The sequence below is a fragment of the Saccostrea echinata genome, unplaced genomic scaffold (genome assembly GCF_033153115.1).
Source record: "Saccostrea echinata isolate AGI-Se365-2 ecotype Australia unplaced genomic scaffold, CSIRO_AGI_Sech_v1 ptg000054l, whole genome shotgun sequence".
In the NCBI taxonomy this organism is placed as follows: Eukaryota; Metazoa; Mollusca; class Bivalvia; order Ostreida; family Ostreidae; genus Saccostrea; species Saccostrea echinata.
The window spans coordinates 238,544-259,024 of NW_026889803.1; the positions used below are offsets into that span (position 1 = coordinate 238,544).

Genomic DNA, 20,481 nt, shown 5'->3' on the forward strand with positions numbered 1-20,481 from the left:
TAAAGGAAGTCAGCTTAAGGACTGGAAAAATTGGCTGACACAAGCAAAAGAACTTGAAAATGTAACACTTGAAAGATGCTACAAGCCACAAGACTTCGGGAGGACGACATGTCAGGAGTTGCACTGTTTTGCAGATGCAAGTGAAGTTGGAATAGGAGATGTTATATATCTACGACTCATCAGTGAGACTGGACAAATCCACTGTTCCTTTGTTCTTGGAAAGTCAAGAGTGGCACCGTTAAAAACAGTGACAATACCGAGGCTTGAGTTGACAGCATCAACTTTAGCAGTGAAATTATGCAAGATAGTTACAAAACAATTGGAATATCAAGTTGATCAAGTTTACTTCTGGACAGATAGCATGTCAGTTCTTCGTTACATAAATAACACAAAAACTCGTTTTCAAACATTTGTTGCCAATAGGCTTGCCATAATTCATGCAGCAACTACAGTCAACCAGTGGCACTATGTCAACTCTAAAGATAATCCAGCAGACTCTGCGTCAAGGGGAATACCAGTAGTAAGTAGATTTCTTGACTCAGCAGCATGGTTCAGTGGTCCTGAGTGGTTATGGAAAGCAGATGTTTCATGGCCGTCTACTGAAATCATTAGCGACTCATCAGAAATTGACAGTGCTGAAATAAAGGACAGCGTCAACACAGCAGTTGAAACAGAAACAGTAGAAGGAATGGAGAGATTACTCCAGCACTTCCCTTCCTGGAAAAAGCTGAAAACAGTGACTGGATGAAAACCTCAAAGGAATAATGAAGAGGAAAAGAGAATGGAGATCAAGAATGATATCGGAGGGATTGACAGAAGAGAAAATACAAGAATTAGAAATGAAGGAAAAGCATAACAGATTGAAAAATGATACACAAAGACCTTCATTAAATGTAGACATTCTTGACAGAGCAGAAACAGACATTTTGAAGTATGTGCAGATGAAGCATTTTGCCCAAGAATTTAAAGACTTGAATTCAAGTGAAAATGGAGTTGTTAAAAGGTTATCAAGATTAGCCAAGTTAGACCCAATTGTTCACAATGGAGTTCTACGTGTAGGCGGTAGACTTAAGAAACTGGATACAACTCTTAACAGTAAACATCAAATTATTATTCCCAAAGAGTCTGTATTAGCCAGGTTAATAGCAGAGGAAGCACATAAATCTGTCGGACACTTGGGAAAAAATTCAACGCTGGCACTTATTCGTGAGAAATATTGGATTCTTGGTGTGTCATCAATTTTGAAGTCCATCATTTCCAGATGTGTTATATGCAGAAGATATCAGGCACCTACTTTGAAACAGAAAATGGCAGACCTTCCCAGCGAGAGACTGAAACCTGATGACCCCCCTTTTACTCGAGTGGGAATGGATTATTTTGGTCCATTTGAGCTTAAAAGAGGAAGAAGCATAGTAAAACGGTACGGTGTCATATTTACTTGTCTATCTTCCCGAGCAGTACATTTAGAGGTTGCCTTTTCCTTGAATACAGACTCCTGTATTGACGCCATTCGAAGGCTTATTGCACGACGAGGAAAACCAACTTATATAGTGTCTGATAATGGAACGAATCTGGTAGGTGCTGAACGTGAGCTAAGAACAGCACTTCATTCCTGGAATACGAACAGCATTTCCAGTCAATTATTACAGTCAGGAATTGAATGGAGCTTTAATCCACCGGCTGCGTCTCACTTTGGAGGAGTATGGGAACGCCTCATCAGGATAGTCAGGAAAATCATGTATTCTGTTCTACATGAACAAACAATTCATTTGGATGATGAGGGACTGTTAACCTTGTTTTGTGAAATTGAAGCTATTATGAATGGACGACCCCTTACAGAAGCTTCAGATGATCCGAATGACCTTTGTGCACTTACACCAAATCATATACTACTCATGAGATCAGGAGAGAGCTTTCCCCCTGGAATTTTCCATACATCTGACAACTACGCAAAACGTCGATGGAAGCAGATTCAGTATTTGGCTGATGTTTTCTGGACACGTTGGATCAGAGAATATGTACCCCTTCTCCAACAGAGACAGAAGTGGCTGAAGCAGGAAAGAAACTTACAAGAGGGTGATTTAGTTCTCATTGTGGAAAACACTCCAAGAAACGCATGGAATCTTGGTAGAGTGCTCGAAGTGATAAAGGACAACTATGATGTTGTGCGTGTTGCAAGGATAAAGACAGTGTCTTCCATTATTACGCGGCCAGTGACAAAACTTTGTCTTCTTTTGGAAACAGATTGTGAAAAAGAGAAAACAAATCAGTGAACCTTTGTGCAATGAAACGTTTAATGAATTAACTCATTTTGAATACATTGTTTTGTCCATTTTTGATAAATATGTTTTTGTAAAAACACATTTAGGGGCCGGTGTAATGGACAATCTGTATATTTTATTTTGAATTCCAATTTTGTCCGTAAGTTTCGATTTCTGTGCATTCCAATTTTATCAGAATGATACGTTTATCAAATGTTGAGAAATGCACGAGCGCCATATTTAGATCAATGAGTGCAGTAGTTTGTTGTGTTCTAGCTGAAAGTACCAGACATACATCACGGTAATTATATATTAATTATTTATTACATACTGTCTGCTATATGCATTTACTTGTTACATTGAATTTGAGTAGGAATTTGTCATATTACCACTGTTTACAAAGTTTAATATAAGGAGCACTTTTTGTGTCATGATTTATATTGATAAAAGGTTACATTATATGTATATTCTGTATTGAGTACAAGTATTTATTATATTTACATTTCATTTGTAGTCAATCTATGTCAGAAACAGGGACTTTGTCATACTATGTCAGAGACAAGGACTTTGTTATACAATGCCAGAATGTGTCCATGTTAATAAAGACATTGAATTGAACCTGTGTCGTTGGTACAAGAGAACACTACAGAAAGTTTATTATAAAACAACATTGTTTTACTAATGAACAGCCACAGCAACATTGAAAATAACAAAATATAAAGAGTTGTACTGCATGCTGAAATAATTGATACCCAAAGTTAGAGCAACTTACTGCAGTCTTCATAAGTACATATAAAATATGTTACTTATGTATTTAAATGTACTTATTTTCATAAGTACATATGATATATGTTGTTACATGTACCATGCAAGAATCTTCGATTAAAGATCAATTTAAGCATCATGATATGAATCCATGAATTCAAATAGAATTATATTTCGTTTCTTCATTTTTAATATTTTAAATTTATGCATGTCGGAACACCTTAAAAACAGACTTTCTATAGAGAATCACTAGAGAGATTCAAAATATCTATGATCACATCATGTTACGTTGAGCATCACTTCCTTTCATAGTTCGTAGGGAATTCCTTTGAAGATTAATCTAAATGTATTACAAATAATTTATCTTTCCTTGGAACTTTGGTAAATTCGTGTCCAAATAATATTCATTCCTATCAGTAAGAATGTGACGTACGATATATCTTGCATTTTAAAGTTCAGTAAATTATGTAAAAGAGTAATCTTTTCAGATACATTTTCTGATTAAAATTTCCGCACTTTAAATATGTTTATTGATGATCACAATTGAAGTCCATTGTTTTGATATATGATATGAAATTAACCACGTTTCTTTGAAATATTTTGTCTATATCATTAATAGTGTCCACGGCAAAACAAAAAAGTATATATCATTAATATCATTACCGGATATCTGTTTGTTTCCTAAATCGTGCTTACCTTATTAGTCCCCTACCGGTGAAACCGGAGGGGACTATAGGTTTCCTCTGAGTCTGTCTGTCCGTCTGTCTGTCCCTCTGTCTGTCTGTCAGTCTGTCCCACTTGGTTTTCCGCACTTTTTTCCTAAACGCTTGCAGATATTGAGTTGATTTTTGGTATGTGAGGGTATCTTGATGAGTTACAGATCAAGTTTGCATTTCGTTCCGCTTCATTGATTTTTGACGGAATTACGGCCTTTTCAATTTTTGGGGGGTTTTCCGCAATTTTCTTCTAAACTCTTGTAGATATTTAGCTGATTTTTGGTATGTGGCTTTACCTTGATTAGTTATAGATCAAGGTTGCATTTCGTCCCGCTTCATTAATTTTTGACGGAATTATATCATTTTCAATTCTTAACGGGAACGGAACCAGATTACACTTGCCGGTAGGGGACTAGTATTGCTAATGCAATACTCTCAGCATGCTTGTTGTAACGTGTAATTATGTTAACAGACGGAAATCTTTGATCAACCTTTGAAAAGGTCAACCATAATTATTTAAGGCTGAAGTGTTGCAGCTCAATCTCTTAACGCTGTTTATGCTGTCGATCATTAAGCGGCAACGTATACTAGTAATTAACGGTTGATACACTATCTGTCTTTTATTTTGACAGTTTTAAATCTTTGCACCGAATGTACAGTAAAATGAACTTTATGCAAAGCCATCTCCTAATGACTTACAGTCATGTGAACAAGTGGGGACACATACACATTTTGGCTTTATTTATTCGAAATGAAAGCTACATTGTAATTGATTTACGTAAAAGCAAATTTAGCTTACGTCTTTTTTTTAGTTAAGCAAAGGAATTTAAAACTGACCGCAGCCATACATTCTCTTATGCTTCATAAACACTAATTTTGTACAATATAAGCATTCAAAGTTTAAGTGTGCGCTTGAGTTTACGCGTGATTTAAAGAATGTATATATGTTATTAATGTAATTTTTAACCCTTCACTGACCTTCTACTTTGCTTGAACAAATATATTGTTCACCGTAAAATTGTACTTCCTTATTCATGGATCGAGATGTAAACAAGCAATTAGAGGAAAGTACATCCCGAGAATGTCTTAGATATTAACCTATAAGTCATACAACAAAAGCAGATATTGTACTAATCTATGTCAACAAAGAGATTCAATATGACAATTAATCACGTATAGGAAAAATTAGGGTAGGGACATCTATATAAGTTATATTCGATATTTTCAATTTTTGTATTAACGTCTTACGGGAATATAGAACAAAACACTATATATTTTTTGATGAGAAGATATCAAAATTCATTGCTTTTGAGTATGGTTCAGCCGTTCACAAACACTACCAACACGAGTTTTACGGTTTCCACCGACCAGTCAGTTGTTGACAGTGCAAATCCAGAGCCGGTCACCACCATCAGCTGGTGGTCATGGGTAGTTGTTTCTGTCGTGGTTGTGGTTTTAGTGGTACTGGTCATCGTAATTTTTGTTTGTGTTTGGAAATATCGGCATCGGTAATACTTTAAGAAAATACAATCTATTATTTTTTGTTGGATAGACGGTAATGATTTTTTCGTTTAGTGAAATATAAATCTAAGCCATGAAATACAGTCATAACGTCCTTAACTTTTCAAATCTTTATCATCTATTCAAGGTCACTCGAAAGAAAGGATTCAACAAACATCAGAGATAATAAACTCTATAGCGTCACTGGAAACAACCTAGTTAATGTAAGTACAGTCTATACTGAAAATGTTTAAACTCCAAATAATGCTAGAAAGTTAACAAAAAGTTTATACCTTTTTACTCCTCTTTAGGAGACCATCTATTCAAATGTGGGCTATATTCCGGACATCATACCGGATTTGGATCGGCAAGTGGCGCCCAGGAATTACAAATACGACTACGTCCGGAGAATTGATTGGGACCATTTGATGGGTGCTGAACAGAAAATGCAGCAAATAACACAAAACAAGTTATGTCCCCAAGAAACTTACGTCAATACGTCTGAGAAATATGGACGTGGTGATTCAGAGGACGATTCAAAACAATATCATAATATTTTTAGTGAAAACAAGTCCATAGAAAGGACCAAAGAAGAATATACCGATGTAGTTACAGAGTTAGAACACTGCAAAATGCATCACTCATATGTAGAAATGAGTGAAGAAAATGACATGGGTCTTTACAATAAATTAAACCATGGAACCCGGTCAGTTCGCCGTACTGAGGTGGAGGACATCACGTACAGTCATATTCAGCCCGAGTCTGAGGGTGAGTATACAATTCTGTGTGGTGGGGAAGTCTTGGACATAAAGATCTACGAAAACCAACCGGAAAAGTGGAGCTCTCAACCTTAGAGTCATACTTCTACAGCTGAGTTCTGTGTGTCGAAGAACCTTATCACGGATGTTATCAAATAACTTTAAAATTAAATATTGAATATGTATTACCTTTATCTTTCAATTTAAAATAAACATAAAAGCGAAGCCATAAAACAATATACCACTACTTTATGCATACATATATTTTATAAACTCAGTGAAATTAAACAATTTGGATATGCTTATTTGTTTGCTCATGCATTTATATATATTTTTGATATATGAAACCAAACTGCAAACTTATAATACATCAACAACAGATGTAGAAGGCGTTCTCTTTCTGGTCTTCACACCATTTCAGCTGCCCAAACACAATTTTAATTGCACCATTGAATGTCTGCAAAAGATAAAGTAACGAATCATTACTGAATATTTTAAAAAAAATGTGCATTTTGTGATAAAAGCAAGGGATTTGATAGAACATTAGAACTCAGAAAGTGGTTAGAGCTGGGGGCAACTGAAAAGAGGCTGTCCAAAATAGAGTGCGGTAGAGGACTGTTGCCGAGACCTTTTTTTCAAAAACTAGATGTCAAAATTCACAAAAACATCAGGAATCTCTGTCTTTCTCTCTCTCCACTTCCCAAGGAAAGCATGCCTAAGGCGACAAAATGCGCAAAATATAATGTCTTCGACGGCAAAATGTGCATATACGAAAGGTACTCTATGTTGCCCATGCTCAGTTAAGATTGTCTATTGTCTGTAGAGTCAAGATGGATGAAAAGAAAAGTTGAAGAAGTTATCATGGTCTCAAGTACCAAAAACTGAATGTCGGTAGACCAAGAATTTTGATACAATCTTCCAAAAAGAATATTAGAACATTTTCTCACCTTTGCATACTTCAGTTGAATGTTGTTTACAAGTTTTTGATAAAAATAAAAGTGGCGTGACCTTGACCTGTACAACAACATCGAAACGGTAGATAGAACCTTTGTTTTTCCGGCACTTATATTGTGCAGTCTTTTCTTGCTTTACAGTGCAGTTCAGTTGTCATATCTTCGCTATACTCTTAATTTTCATAAATCTTTCGCTTCATGATACAGATATCTTAAAAGAAACATATGATTTTGACTCATTATGTAACCTTAACATTTTGTGAGGAGTAAAGAGAGTGGCTTAATTGGTAGAGCATTTACTTTACCCAGCAATGTATCTTTACTTGTAGGGATTTTTATGAAGTTTAGCAATTCAGTATAGGTGGGTAGATCAAATTGACCTGATTGACTGGAATTTTGTAAAAGTATTACATATTAAAATGTGATTTTGAAGAATTTCTTCCCCAGAAAGCGAACTCTGAGTATACGTCGGATTTCCATATGTAGAATTATAACCAAGTTCTTGTAAAATACAGTTATATATAATAATGAGCTTTACAAACAAAGACGATATTACTCCAAGCCTTGTCGGCTGAAACCATAACTTATTGTTCATGTAGTCTTTCTAATTCTTTGACACCTCCGATTTTTTGAAAACGAAAGGGCAGATGGTTTGCATATTGCCTTTTAACTTTCTAAACGATTCTATAATATATTTCTAAAACACTTAATCCATTCTGACAAAGTGTTCAGGTCTTCCCTTTCATATTTAGATCAAACGTCTGGCATAATCTTCGGCGGTCCGTGTAACACTTAACAATTCAAACTAAGATGATTTAGAGTTTTAGAATTTTAATATATTATTTCGATTTTCTAAATTTTAAAAACTCAAACTGATTTCGTATATTGAAATTTAATATTTTAGCTCAAAAATCTAAATTTTCAAATTTCCAAACAGGTTTTAAAATTTAATTTTTTTTTTTTTTTTTTTTTTTTTTTTTTTTAGACTTTTACCTTAATTATCCAAAATTCAAATTTCCATATAAAATGAATATGATGATTTATTTAGAATAAATCAAAATTCACAGATTATAAAGACGTCATTGTGGCATTTGGAACATTCAAAGATAAAGTAAAATGCGCTGAATATTCAAGGTTGTGTTCACTAAAACTGACCAAAATTATTCATAATATAAGTTTAATGTATTTTCATGGGAAATTCTTTGCATTGTGCATTTTGAAATGTATAATCTGGTAAAATTTCTTGTGATCTAAAACAGATTGATAAGTTTCTATTTACATTCATTTTACTTTACATTCTAATAAATTTATACAAAAGTGCATGCAAAATAATTTCAAAAGAATACTCCCATCAGTTATATTGAAACATAAAGGCAAAGTTTTGATTACCCATTCCTTTATCATAATTACATACAAACATTATTATTGGGGAAAAAATCACCTTATATTTTACAATGTTACATTAATTTTTTTTTATCAAATATTCATGAAATGAATAGGTACTTTCAACTTGTGGATCTTCGATTGTAATGATATCCTATGCGGCATCATTGTTCAATGCTGTAAGATTAACTGTTTATCCTATAGTTTTCAGTTTCAGCATTTCATTCCTTCCCAGAAACTATATCGTTGTACTCCGAGAAATGATAGTTGTCTGTGGAACTATACTCAAATTCCATGGAAGCACTTATTCCAGCCACATTCTGGCCTGATGATGCAAGGAAAGCAGTATCATCGTACCCTACCTTGACATCTGAACATTTGTTGTATGGGGAATTCAAATCTTGGACATTTTGTTTGCCTTTACAAGAGAAAGAATGGTCTGATCCTAGGGTAAGAGATCTTTCTCGCATTTGGCTTGATGCTTCAGTTTTCAAAGTATTGTCATATATCATGTCATTTTGTTGTATAACTGTCAGTGGTTTTCTCTTCAGACGTATCACAATGGCATATGTACATGGAATGCCAAAGTCTTGATTCTCCACTTTAATTAAAAACAATGAAAGTTTCATGATTTATTTTTACTAGTCACTTATTTTGAATTTATTTTTTTTAATGTTAAACTGTTAAAACTTTTGTGTAGTACGTCTGACTTGTATGTTAGTATATGGAGAGAGAGAGAGAGAGAGAGAGAGAGAGAGAGAGAGAGAGAAATTCTGCCGGTTGTTGTCGCCATCTGGTACTTGGACTGTGCATTTTCTGGTAAACCTGCATAAAGGATTTTGTTGAACATTTTATACAACTACAAAAACTTAAAACACGTATCATGCTGTTAGCATATGAATGGGAATTTTTTAAACTACTTTTTTTTATTGAGAAAATTAAAGCAATCTTTTACATTGTATCAAAGTCATTGAACTATTGCTTGACACCAGTGTAGAATGTTGGAGAGGTATTTTCTAATTTTAGTGGTTGTCATGTTGCTACAAAGGTTTTATTTGATGACATTCGAGAAGTTTTCATATGATCCAACGTATAATGATAATATACTCATGTTTTGTGATGAAACGGACTTTTTTATATTCATTGAGTGTTCATTATAGAATTTAGGTCTTACTAAAATTAAACTAAATTTGCAAATAAGAAATGTTTAACGAAGCCTAATTAGTATGGGAAATATTAACTATGACGTCACATGAAATTAACAATCTTTAAAAATACTACAAAATGCAAAGATATGTTAAATGAATGAAAAACTGGAAGGTGATTTTGAAGAATTTCAGCTTTTGAAAGGGAACACTGAGTATAGGTTACATTTCCTAATGTAGAATTAAAACCGAGTTCTTCTAAAATGCAATTGAAATAATGAGCCATTCAAAGAAGACTCATATTGTTACAAGCTTTGTCAGCTGGAACCAAAACATATTTTTCATGTAAGCTTTGTCTTGTTACGGATGTCTCCAATTATATTTCCCTTACTCACATTTGTATTAAAAATAGAAATATATAAACTACAAACACATGTCGTAAATAAGTCGTTAATTTTCTATTTCAATACCAGATTATGCGTAATCAGCGTTTTATTAGTCTTTAAAGAAATTATTGACGTAAGATTAAAATCCATTGATATTCGGAAGGCATAAAAAGGCGAAAAATGATTTAAAAAAATAATTGATTTCTACTTTCAGTTTAGGTCACTTCAATTTAAAAAGATATTTTCCTTAATACTGTTTACGTACTTTTTTCCGCGGGGCCATACATTCTGTTCAATCCGCAGGTAGAAAATTACGCGGATTTCTTGTATTGCAATTATCTGTCTTAACTGCTCTTTAAGTACATGTATGCTGTGACAAATTTCTGCGGAAAATCTGTGACCATGTAAATAGCGTGAATTGATTCCACTTGAAAAAAGTAAGTCTACAGTTATTAAATGAATTGTATTTTTTAAATATTAAGCTGACAATCCACAACAATCAAAGTAGTCATCACGATGGCCGATATCAGCCTGTACATATTATGACTGGTATTGAAATTTGTACATTGACATATACATTTTTCAATGCCAATGCACACTTCGTGCTTTTACATTTTATCTGTGCATGTACAGAATGACAAAAATGCAAATGTCAAAAAATGGACGTATAAAACACATACCCTTTTCCTTACAATTTCTAGTCAGCAAAGACCATTAAATATGAATAGAATTCAACAAGGCACCTTGAAGAGTCTTAGAGTTAAAAAGTTAAAAGACAATGCTATAAACCTCGTATGTTATAGAAATGTTATAAAATTATAATTTAACATCAATCTACTTAAAAATGAAACTTCAATTGTCCCCCACAATTATTTCTTTGAACCTCCTTGTCAATAAACTGCCCTACCCCTCCCGATAATGATTACTATATGGAAAATACATGTATATGTACACTCCTTTGGTTTTATTCATAAGTTTAAGAAAGCACTAAAGGTCACAAAAACTGGTTTCCATGAGTAAGAGACATGTAGAAATATCTTAAAAGATTATGGCCTTTGAAGTTTTATAAAATCAACATTTACTTTGTATTTCATTTACTGAGTAATTTTAAAAATACATATAACTGACTCTTTCTCTTCATTGATAAGTTTCTTTCAACTTTCACATTTCATAGCTAAATCATTCATATTATAAATACATTTGTATTAAGTAAACATATATACTTCAACACATTTTACGTAAAGAATAAAGTAGAAGAGAACGAAAGTAGGAGGATTGTGAATGAATAAAAAATATTGATAAAGATGACAATATGCAATTAATAATTCAACAAATGAAGAAATCAATAAAAATCTTAAAAATTCAAAAGAAATGTTATCCAATATGAATTATACCTCTGTTTTCATACAGAAATGTTTGTAGAAGCATTTTTAATTGGTGATTTAATCATTTAATAGACTCTAAGGAAGCTCTTATCGCTAATGAAAATGTTTATCAAAAATGTTCATCGAAAAGCTTGTTCCCGCCCCCTCACTTTTTTGCAGTAAATCTGGGTAATATGGTAGTGTATAAATAAAATTTTGTTGTGAAAGGAGATTGATCCTTTAGTCCCCCCTCCCGCTTCCCGAAATAGCAATTCCGAGTTTGGACAATTTTTTTTGCTTGCCAGAGTTTTTAACAGGTAATTTGTAAAAAAAAAAAAATTCCTGGCCGCCCTCAACCCCCACCTTTCAAAAATTAAACTATACGTACATGCAGTGAGCCGTGTTTGGAGTTTTTTTTAAAATTGAAAGTTCAAAACATTTCCTCTAATGTTTTTCAGTCTCTTTTACTGTTCAACTCTTCCCGGTGCCGTTGTACAATTTTATTCATTTTTAATAGATTTCGTGGACCAGAAATTTTAATTAAAAGGGAATATTTGTTATGCTTTCACTTTTTGACGTTTGCCTTTTTGCCATTTTGTACATGTACAGACAAAAGGAGCACGAAGTATGCACTGTCATGCAGTGCAAAATGTGCATGTCAATGTATATTTTAAATGTACAAATTTCAATAGCAGTCAGAATATGTACAAGCTGGATCAGCCATCATTGTGTAATGCACACACAAATGCTTACTTGCTTTGCGGGATGTCACTATTGAAACATTCAAAGTAAAATAATACAAAACGTGAACAGGGCAAAAAATATCATTTCAAGCACACAAAAGCACTTAGTCTGTTATTTCTATTTTAGTCATGCTTATGTGCTCCAATGGCTTGTCTGATTGCATGAAATATGGAAATAACGAACAATAATAAAACTCAAAAGTCCACTGAAACAATACAAATCGGGGGTAGAGCAAACACGATCCTCTGAAAAATATCAGGGTGGAATTAGGTGCAATGGAGGAATAACCATCCCTGTCGACCGGTCACATCCGCCGTGTGCTCTTTTGTCAAGATAGGGCAAACGGAAAAATCCTTAGACAATTCAGCGAGAAAATAATGCATTTCACTTTCTAAAGATATTTCAGTGAAAGGTTTCCTTTGAATTATGTAATATTTTACTTATACGATAAAGCATTCATTTAGATAATGCATTTATCTTCTTATTTACACAGCCTTCTTCTGTAGGACTAAATTCGTATTTTACACAGCATCGTGTTTTATTGCTATATGAAAAGAATATATTCTAAGTGAGCGAATATTAGAGATTGTTCCATCTGACGTATCCGTATAAGTATCCGTATACGTATCGAGGTGAGAGGGGCATCTCGATCCCGATGTCTAAACTATTTACTATAATTATTTGGTTTTAAAGCCCCATTCATTTAAGAATAGCATATGGTATTTTTTCTAATAAAAAATGTATTAAGCTGCTGTAAAAGTCTGTCATTTCGCTGGAAAATAAAAAAAAAAAAAATAGATAATGAAATTCAATAAATTCGTATTTGTTTTCATCATATTGTTTAAAACTTTAATTGCAATTTCGTTTAAAAACATATATCGGGATCCGCTTCTCTCCCTCTTAACATCAGGACATTTTATTGATTGATTCTGTAATTTACATTAAATGACGTAAAAGTTACCCCCCCCCCCCACACACACTAAAATACAAAAGACGTTGATATCCACACGATCAATAAAACCGTGTAGCCGTTTTCTAAAGAGAATTCGCTCCCAGACCCTTACCAGTATATGCTTAAAAATGCCAGTTCAACCCCCCCCCCCCCCCCCCCCGGGAACACACACAAACTTTCATAGCGTCTGTTGACTTTCTTCATTCTTTTTTTCAATGAACTATTTGACAAATACCTGTATGTCTCCCCTTCCCATCCCCAGTTGAAATTGCTTCTTTCCTGCCTATTCTCATACGGCTTGATTTTGCTTTATATTTTGTCCTTTCAGCAGTATTAACTTGAAAAGACTTCATGGCGACAAAAAATAGGTGATGAAATGAAAATGCAATTGTTAAATTTGACTTTTCCTTTTAGTTCTCTTGTTGTCGTACATGCGTATTATAATTCATGGTTTGATATAGAAACTGTTTCAGAATACGGTATTCATTATCTTAACTCTCTTTTTATAAAAGAGAAAAGAACATTAGGCTAAAAAATGCCAAAACAATAGACATATCTATTTCTTCTATGCTACCTTGTCCCTCCAGCTGATTTTTATTCATTTATTTATTTATTTTTATTTATTTATTTATTTATGCATTTTGGCCCAGATCGGGTTAAGTGTGAGTCAATTCAACACGCAGTTTATAGAATTGAAGAGAAGGCTGCTTCAACGTAGCAGAGAAATAAAAAACACAGAATAAAGGATAAAATTTATACAAAACATTTAATTGATAAAATATCAGCATTTTTTCAGAGTTTCGATCCCGCTTGTACACAAAGAATTACAGTCATCTTAATTAATTTCAATAAATAAATCTTTAAGTAAACTTTAGTCAATATGTATATAAAGTAATGTATAAGACATAAAAAATTTTCTTCGTTTATCTCCTTTTATCGACAATTGTTAATTCATCCCCGACAAAAAATGCGTGTAATTGCATCACTTTCGGAAATGGTAGTCCTTTCTCAAGCTCTCTGGAATTTCGGATACGGCTATCACCTAACAATTTAGGGAATTTAGAGTCTTCAAACTACCCTAGAATTGCCAGCTTTCCAAAGCTTTTCTTCAGAACTATGTCCATCAAATATAATCAAATGATATACAGAATGTTGATAATGATAAAAAAGAAAATGAGAAAATGAGGATGGAAATTTTCAGTGCCCCCTACCCCCCCCCCCCCCCCCCATCCCACACACACAGAGTATTCAGTATGGTCAAATTAATCTTTCACAGTTAATGTATCCGTAATTATTTCTGTGGAAAAAAGGAACTCAAAACTTAATATCCATACCCCCCCCCCCCCCCCACACACACACACACTTACCCAGTAATAGGTTTATTTAAGAGTTTGATTAATTTCTATACCTTTGTATTGTCAAAGTTTTGCTAAGGTGACTTGTCATATTTTGGTTTTTACCTGTCTCGGCCCAGCTTCCCCCTTCTCAACTTTGTTAATCAATTTTAAGTATCTGCTTGATGTAAACAAACTTATACTCATCTAGAATGTTTGACCTCAGACACCTCGTACAGTTAAACTTTGTTAACTCAAATCCTTGGATATATCGAATTTTTAATTGGTCCAATCAATTTGAGATAACGAGCGTTGACTGTATGCATTATGCGGAATATGTCTTGTACTGGTAAAGGTAACTTCGAGAATGAAACAATAATATATCCTGATATTGTGAGAGAGAGAGAGAGAGAGAGAGAGAGAGAGGGGGTGATGAGTCCCTTTTTGAACCTTTTTTATTTTTACTACAATTTACTAAAAATATACATACTTTTTTTTACTAATTTTACTTTTTTTAAATCCTTCCATGATAGGTGTAAACAGCAACTTAATACGTTTTATTAGAAATATTACTATATATCTTATTTTCCAATGAATGATGTTAAAATCAAACAAGAAACGATGGAAATGTTATCCAACGGTTAAATCATCGGGATCGAGATGCCTCTCATACCTCGATACGTATGCGGATACGGATACGTATACGGATACGTCAGATAGAACAATCTCTATTGGTAACAAAAGCATAAAATTCAAGTATAAAATATCAATGAACAAATTCTAAAAAGATAGTCAAACAAAAATATGCTTTCTTTTCATCAAAACAAATCTCTTTTTCTAATAAATTAACATAAAGTTGGATACCTTCTAAAAAAATAAGTAAGATAATTTTTTCACTACCGTTTTGCATTCAATTTACAACATGTACAAAACTTACGAATGTTTGTTTTAATTTCATGTTCGAGTTTTATTCTTGTTGGCCTTGTAAAACTATGAGGCTTAATGAATGTTTTCCTGGTCTCGATCATTTGATTCAAGTAATAAGCATCTTTGCAATGGTAACATGTATTTTGAAAAATATTGCTACAAGTCAAGTTGTCACTTTACAGTTATAATACGTTGCTCTCTTGGACTTTTGAGTAACAATAAATTGCTCTCATGGATTATGAAGATGCTTCTAAGTTATAATTCTATAAAATTTCTTAAATACTTCTTAAATCTTACTTGTTAGATCGTTCGGTATTTGTATAGATCAATCAATTTACTCCTTGTTTTTAATTTTATGTTTTTGCTTATCCTCTGGTTTATTTTCTATACTAGATAAGAAACTGTCTTTATAATTAAAATAGTCGTCAATATTAGATTATGTTTTGTAAGAGTTTTATTTGAATGATTTTGTATTTAAAGAAAATATTGACCTTGGATTCACAACTATTGATATTTGATACATAGTAAAGTGAAAAAAAAAACAGTTTCAGAAATAAATAGCATCCATTCATTTTATCCAAAAAGATATTTTCCTTAATATTTTGTAAATATATCAAATATGAAGCTGACAAAACACATCAATCAAAGCAGTCTTTTGAGTAATGCGCGCGCAAATGATAAAATTTGCCGGATGATCTCTTTGAAACATTCAACGTGAAATTTAAGGCAAAAGCATTAGAGTGCTACCTAAAAATAATCCCATACTACGACTGACCAAATAAACTGAAGAATCCCCTTTTTAAAATCATAAACAGAGGACATTTTTAATTGATTTTATACAATCTTGAAAATGATTTGTGTTTAGATTTAGTTAATTTTTTTTTTTTATGTATTTTGTTATAAAAGAAAACAGTAGCATTGAATTGCAATGACCACGCTATATTTCCTTATACTGAAATGTAAAGTACAATTAAGTAAAAAGAAGTGTATTGTTAATTGCGAATTAAATTATGAAATCGTTTTTCTCATTTGCTTAAACTCTTTTAAAAACAATGTATACAAAAGTTGGAAGTCTGGTATTAAGGCTCAATTCTGTCGTAAAATCGACTTTCTCTACAGTTCATGTCTTTCATTCTAAGAGACTACATCGATATACTCCGTAAAATCATAATTTTCTGTGGAACTATAGTCGAATTCTGACGAAGAATGTCTTTCTGGAACAGATTGGCCTGATAAAGCACTGCAAGCAATATCATCATACACTTCCTCGACCTCTGAGCCTGTGCTGTATAGGGACTTTAAGTCTTTGACATTTTGTGTCCCTTTATAAATGTTATTCTGTTGTAAATCTGCTACTGCTTCTCTTTTCGGACGTATCACGGCGTATGAACTCGAAGAACCATCATTTTCATTCTCCACTTTGAAAATCGAATGATTAATGCTGTATTAAGTGCTGATACTGAATTTCGTAGGATTTAGCATGTTCTAACGTCTGATGGAAGTATTGTGTATGATTTTGTGAAGAGAGAGAGAGAGAGAGAGAGAGAGAGAGAGAGAGAGAGAGAGTTTCTGTTCACTATTTGTTGTGGTGTCGGCGGCAGCGGTAACTTGTCCTGTGTGTTTTCTGGTACATCTGCATAAAAGATTTATGCTGCATTTCATACATGTTAAAAAATAATAGACGCATATTTCGTGAAAATATTAATGAGATAACATATATTCCATATTTTTTGTTCTGGAATAGAAAAATTAACGGATTTATTCTTATACATATATCAAAATATGTTATTATATCTATTAGTATTGATATAATACAACGTTTTGATATATTACTGACAGCAAATTAAAATGAGGAAGGATTCTATCATTGGTAAGTGGTTGGAATGTTACATCTTAGTATCTATGTAATGAAATTCGAGTTGTCACATGAACAATGATCTTTGTTTAAAAGATGAACTCAGATCATCTTGATAATTTTATCCATTAAATGCACTTGAAGACAAATAAATTGTAACAAAAGTTATGGCCTTGCTGAAAAATAAACTTTCCAATTTTGTATTATCATTTTTCTTTTGTCTAATAAATTACTGAATTAAAGGAAATACTGATAAACGTAACAATTAACCAAATTCACCATAGTTCACAATTTATTTTCCTAATCAATCGAATTCTTTTCACCCTCACATTTTTATTCTAATTGGTAATGTCTAACATATATTTCCTAGATTTGCCATAGTAAAAAGTATACAGTTTTTAAAAAGTCAGTAACATCAATGGAAATGAGTTTCAACACTTTAAAAAACCATTCCTCACAATAAATTAAAAACTAGGCTATTTGATATCATTGCCTCTCCAATAAAATTGGAGCTCGGAATTTTTCATATCATGTGATTGGTCATCTACAAAATACTTTGTAAAAAAAAAAATCTCTGATTTTTCATAAGTATTCTGCAGTTGATATTAAAAGGATGCTGAAGTTTCACTAAATCGGAGGTGATTAAAGAATTAAAAATACTACATGAACAATATATCATGGTCTCAGTAGACAAGACGTGTAACAATATCGTCTTTGATTGTAAGGCTCATTATTATAAATGTATATCAGAAGATTTTGGCTTTAATTCCACGTCTAGAAATCCAACTTATGCTCACAGTTCATTTTCTAAAGATGAAATTCTTCAAAATCACATTCCAGTCAACCAAGGTGAGTTCAATCTACCCTAATCATCAAAATCCTAACAAACAATGATACATTGCCGTGTCCAGCAAAACTGTACAAAGCCCTTATCTTTACTCCTTAAAAAAAATTAACCTCTGCAAAGGAGAAACTTCAGAGGTACTGCTAGAGCATATTCTTGAAGTGGCGTAAATCACATGTGGAGCTCAAAAACTCAAAAACTCAAAAAAAAAAAAAAAAAAAAAAAAAAAAAAAAAAAAAAATTAAGAAAATTTAAAATTGTCATTTTTTTTTTTTCAAAAGTTAAAACATCAAAACGTACAACTTTTTACTTATTACAACTATTTCTCACGATAAATTAAAAACATGACTTTTTGCTATTATAGACAACTACTTCTTCAATAATTTTATCTCCTTTATTAGCTGATCTGTTTTATATACCTATTAATGAAAAATTTCTACATGTAAATAATATACGGTACCAATTTTGATGCACCAGATACGCATTTCGACAAATTAGACAAATTATTTCTCTTCAGTGATGCTCATGCCGAAACGTTGGAAATCCGAAATAAATGATTTAAAAAAAATCATTGAAGAGCTGAAAAAAGGGGGTGGCAAAGACTGGAGCCAAATATGTCGAAGGATCAGAGTTATACATGAAAAGAAGTAAACACTTGCTGTGGCTTTCAACTCGACATTTAGATATATCGACGACGTTTTATCAATTAACATTAGTTACTTCCATTCATAATTCGACTTGATATATATCCTAGTGAACTTAAAATAAAAGACACTACAGAGTCTGACACATCTGTTTCATATTTGGATGTTTCACTTAACTCCAACGTAAAGGGCCAACTAACAACTAAATTGTATCACAAACGAGATGACTTCAGCATTTTCATCGTCAACTTTCCTTATTTTTGTAATAATATTCCGGTATCATTATAATTAGCATCCCGTGTTTCTGTCTCCCTACTTATTCGACAGTCAAGAGCTTGCTCTAAGAATTATCAATTTTTAAACTGAGGCATGCTACTGACAAATAAGTTAATATCACAGAGATTTCAACAACCTCATTTAAAGTCATCATTTTGTAAATTCCATGGCCGTCATAATGACCTTGTTAGCAGATTCGATATGTCATTGAGTCTTATTTTGACTATCATATTTCATTCAAATTCCTAGGCTTAAATTTGAATACGGAATATTCCGTGTACGTGATCAATGCATAGGGCTTACGGTCGGTGTGTCTGGTCGACAGGGGATGCCTATTCCTCCTAGCTATAGGAACCAGATCCCACTTCTGAAATTTTGGGGGTCCATGTTTTATACCCTGTTCACAGTTATTTATTGATTGAATTTTTTGGGAGATCAAAAACTGTTGGTTATCTTGATTTCTTAAATGCTTGATTTTTTAAAAATAATTTTTACATGAATTGGAAATCCCATTAATATCCTTATAACAATCACGTGTTAAACACACCAAGATTTTTAATTTTATTGCCGAAAAATGTTTGTTAAATGCTTGGCCACAAACATGACATGTTCATTCTGCATCCTTTATACAATTTAATATTTTGACGTTTATCTCACTTGATGGAGATTCTGAAAGTTATTGAAAATGTACCATCCATATTTTTAATATCATGAGTTTAAGTTCAGTTTTGGAGCTGAATATTTACGCATTATGAAATTGAAAAAAAAAATTCAACTGCACTCTTTTTGTCATATATCTGAATAAAAAAAGTATAGTAATGATTCAAAATAACTAACTTACATATCCCTACTTAGTACTATAGTATGTATTAATGTCCGTGCATACCTATAGATAATTCCAAAAACACATCCAACTAAGAAAACAACAGTGGGAGGTAAGGCAGGCAATGTTGTATGAAAAATTGAATCGAACTTGGTTTGTTGATAATTCTTCAATTCTGGACTCTCTGTAAATAATTGAAATTGATGAAATTGAACAAAAAAGAAAACTGTTAACTTTTCTAAGATTCTGGTTTTTTTTGTTTTGTTTGTTTGTTTGTTTTATTTTTTTTTAACATAAGTTCTATTTTTTTTTAGCATAAGTTCTTATATATATATATATATATATATATATATATATATATATATATATATATATATATATATATATATATATATATATTATGATCCCCCCACACACTTCTTATTTGCTAGGCTGTTTTTGTGAATATCTCAAAACCTGATTAATTCCAGCATCGCTTTAGGAACTAAGAATTTTGTATGATTCAGAATAGACGAACCCTCTTTACGTAATCATCGCATGAATTGGGAACAAAATCAATTAAGTTATGATGTTTTAAAAATTATATTTTCAGTCAAATAGAAATTGATGAGATAATCGCATACTAATTTTGTTTTAGGATCAGCTTTGATCGTAACTTAGATTTAGCAAGAAAAGTTAAATAATGGATACCCGATGTAACTGTGAGGCATCCCAAGACATTGTCGCAATGACTGACAGGGCAGATGCATTTCTCTCGGCACTGTTTTCCATAATATCCTTCAGGACACTCTTCACTGCAGTTTTCACCAAAGCGCCCTTCACACTCTGTAACCAAATTATGGTAATTGTCA

At 32.6% G+C, this 20,481-nt stretch overlaps 2 protein-coding genes across 3 annotated transcripts in view; both read left to right on the forward strand.

Moving 5' to 3' along the window:
• LOC133171813 (sigma intracellular receptor 2-like) overlaps positions 1–20,481 on the forward strand; it is a 167,453-nt gene that overhangs the window by 38,222 nt on the left and 108,750 nt on the right. The window lies entirely within an intron of this gene.
• On the forward strand, positions 2,359–6,274 carry LOC133205344 (uncharacterized). Of its 2 annotated transcripts, none has more exons than XM_061341136.1 (3): positions 2,359–2,562; positions 5,391–5,466; positions 5,554–6,274. In XM_061341136.1, the coding sequence occupies exons 1-3, from the start codon at positions 2,459–2,461 to the stop codon at positions 6,094–6,096; spliced, it is 723 nt and encodes a 240-aa protein (XP_061197120.1). In that variant the 5' UTR covers positions 2,359–2,458; the 3' UTR covers positions 6,097–6,274. The 2 variants fall into 2 exon arrangements, with proteins under 2 accessions (XP_061197120.1, XP_061197119.1); XM_061341135.1 differs by lacking the exon at positions 2,359–2,562 and adding an exon at positions 5,046–5,250.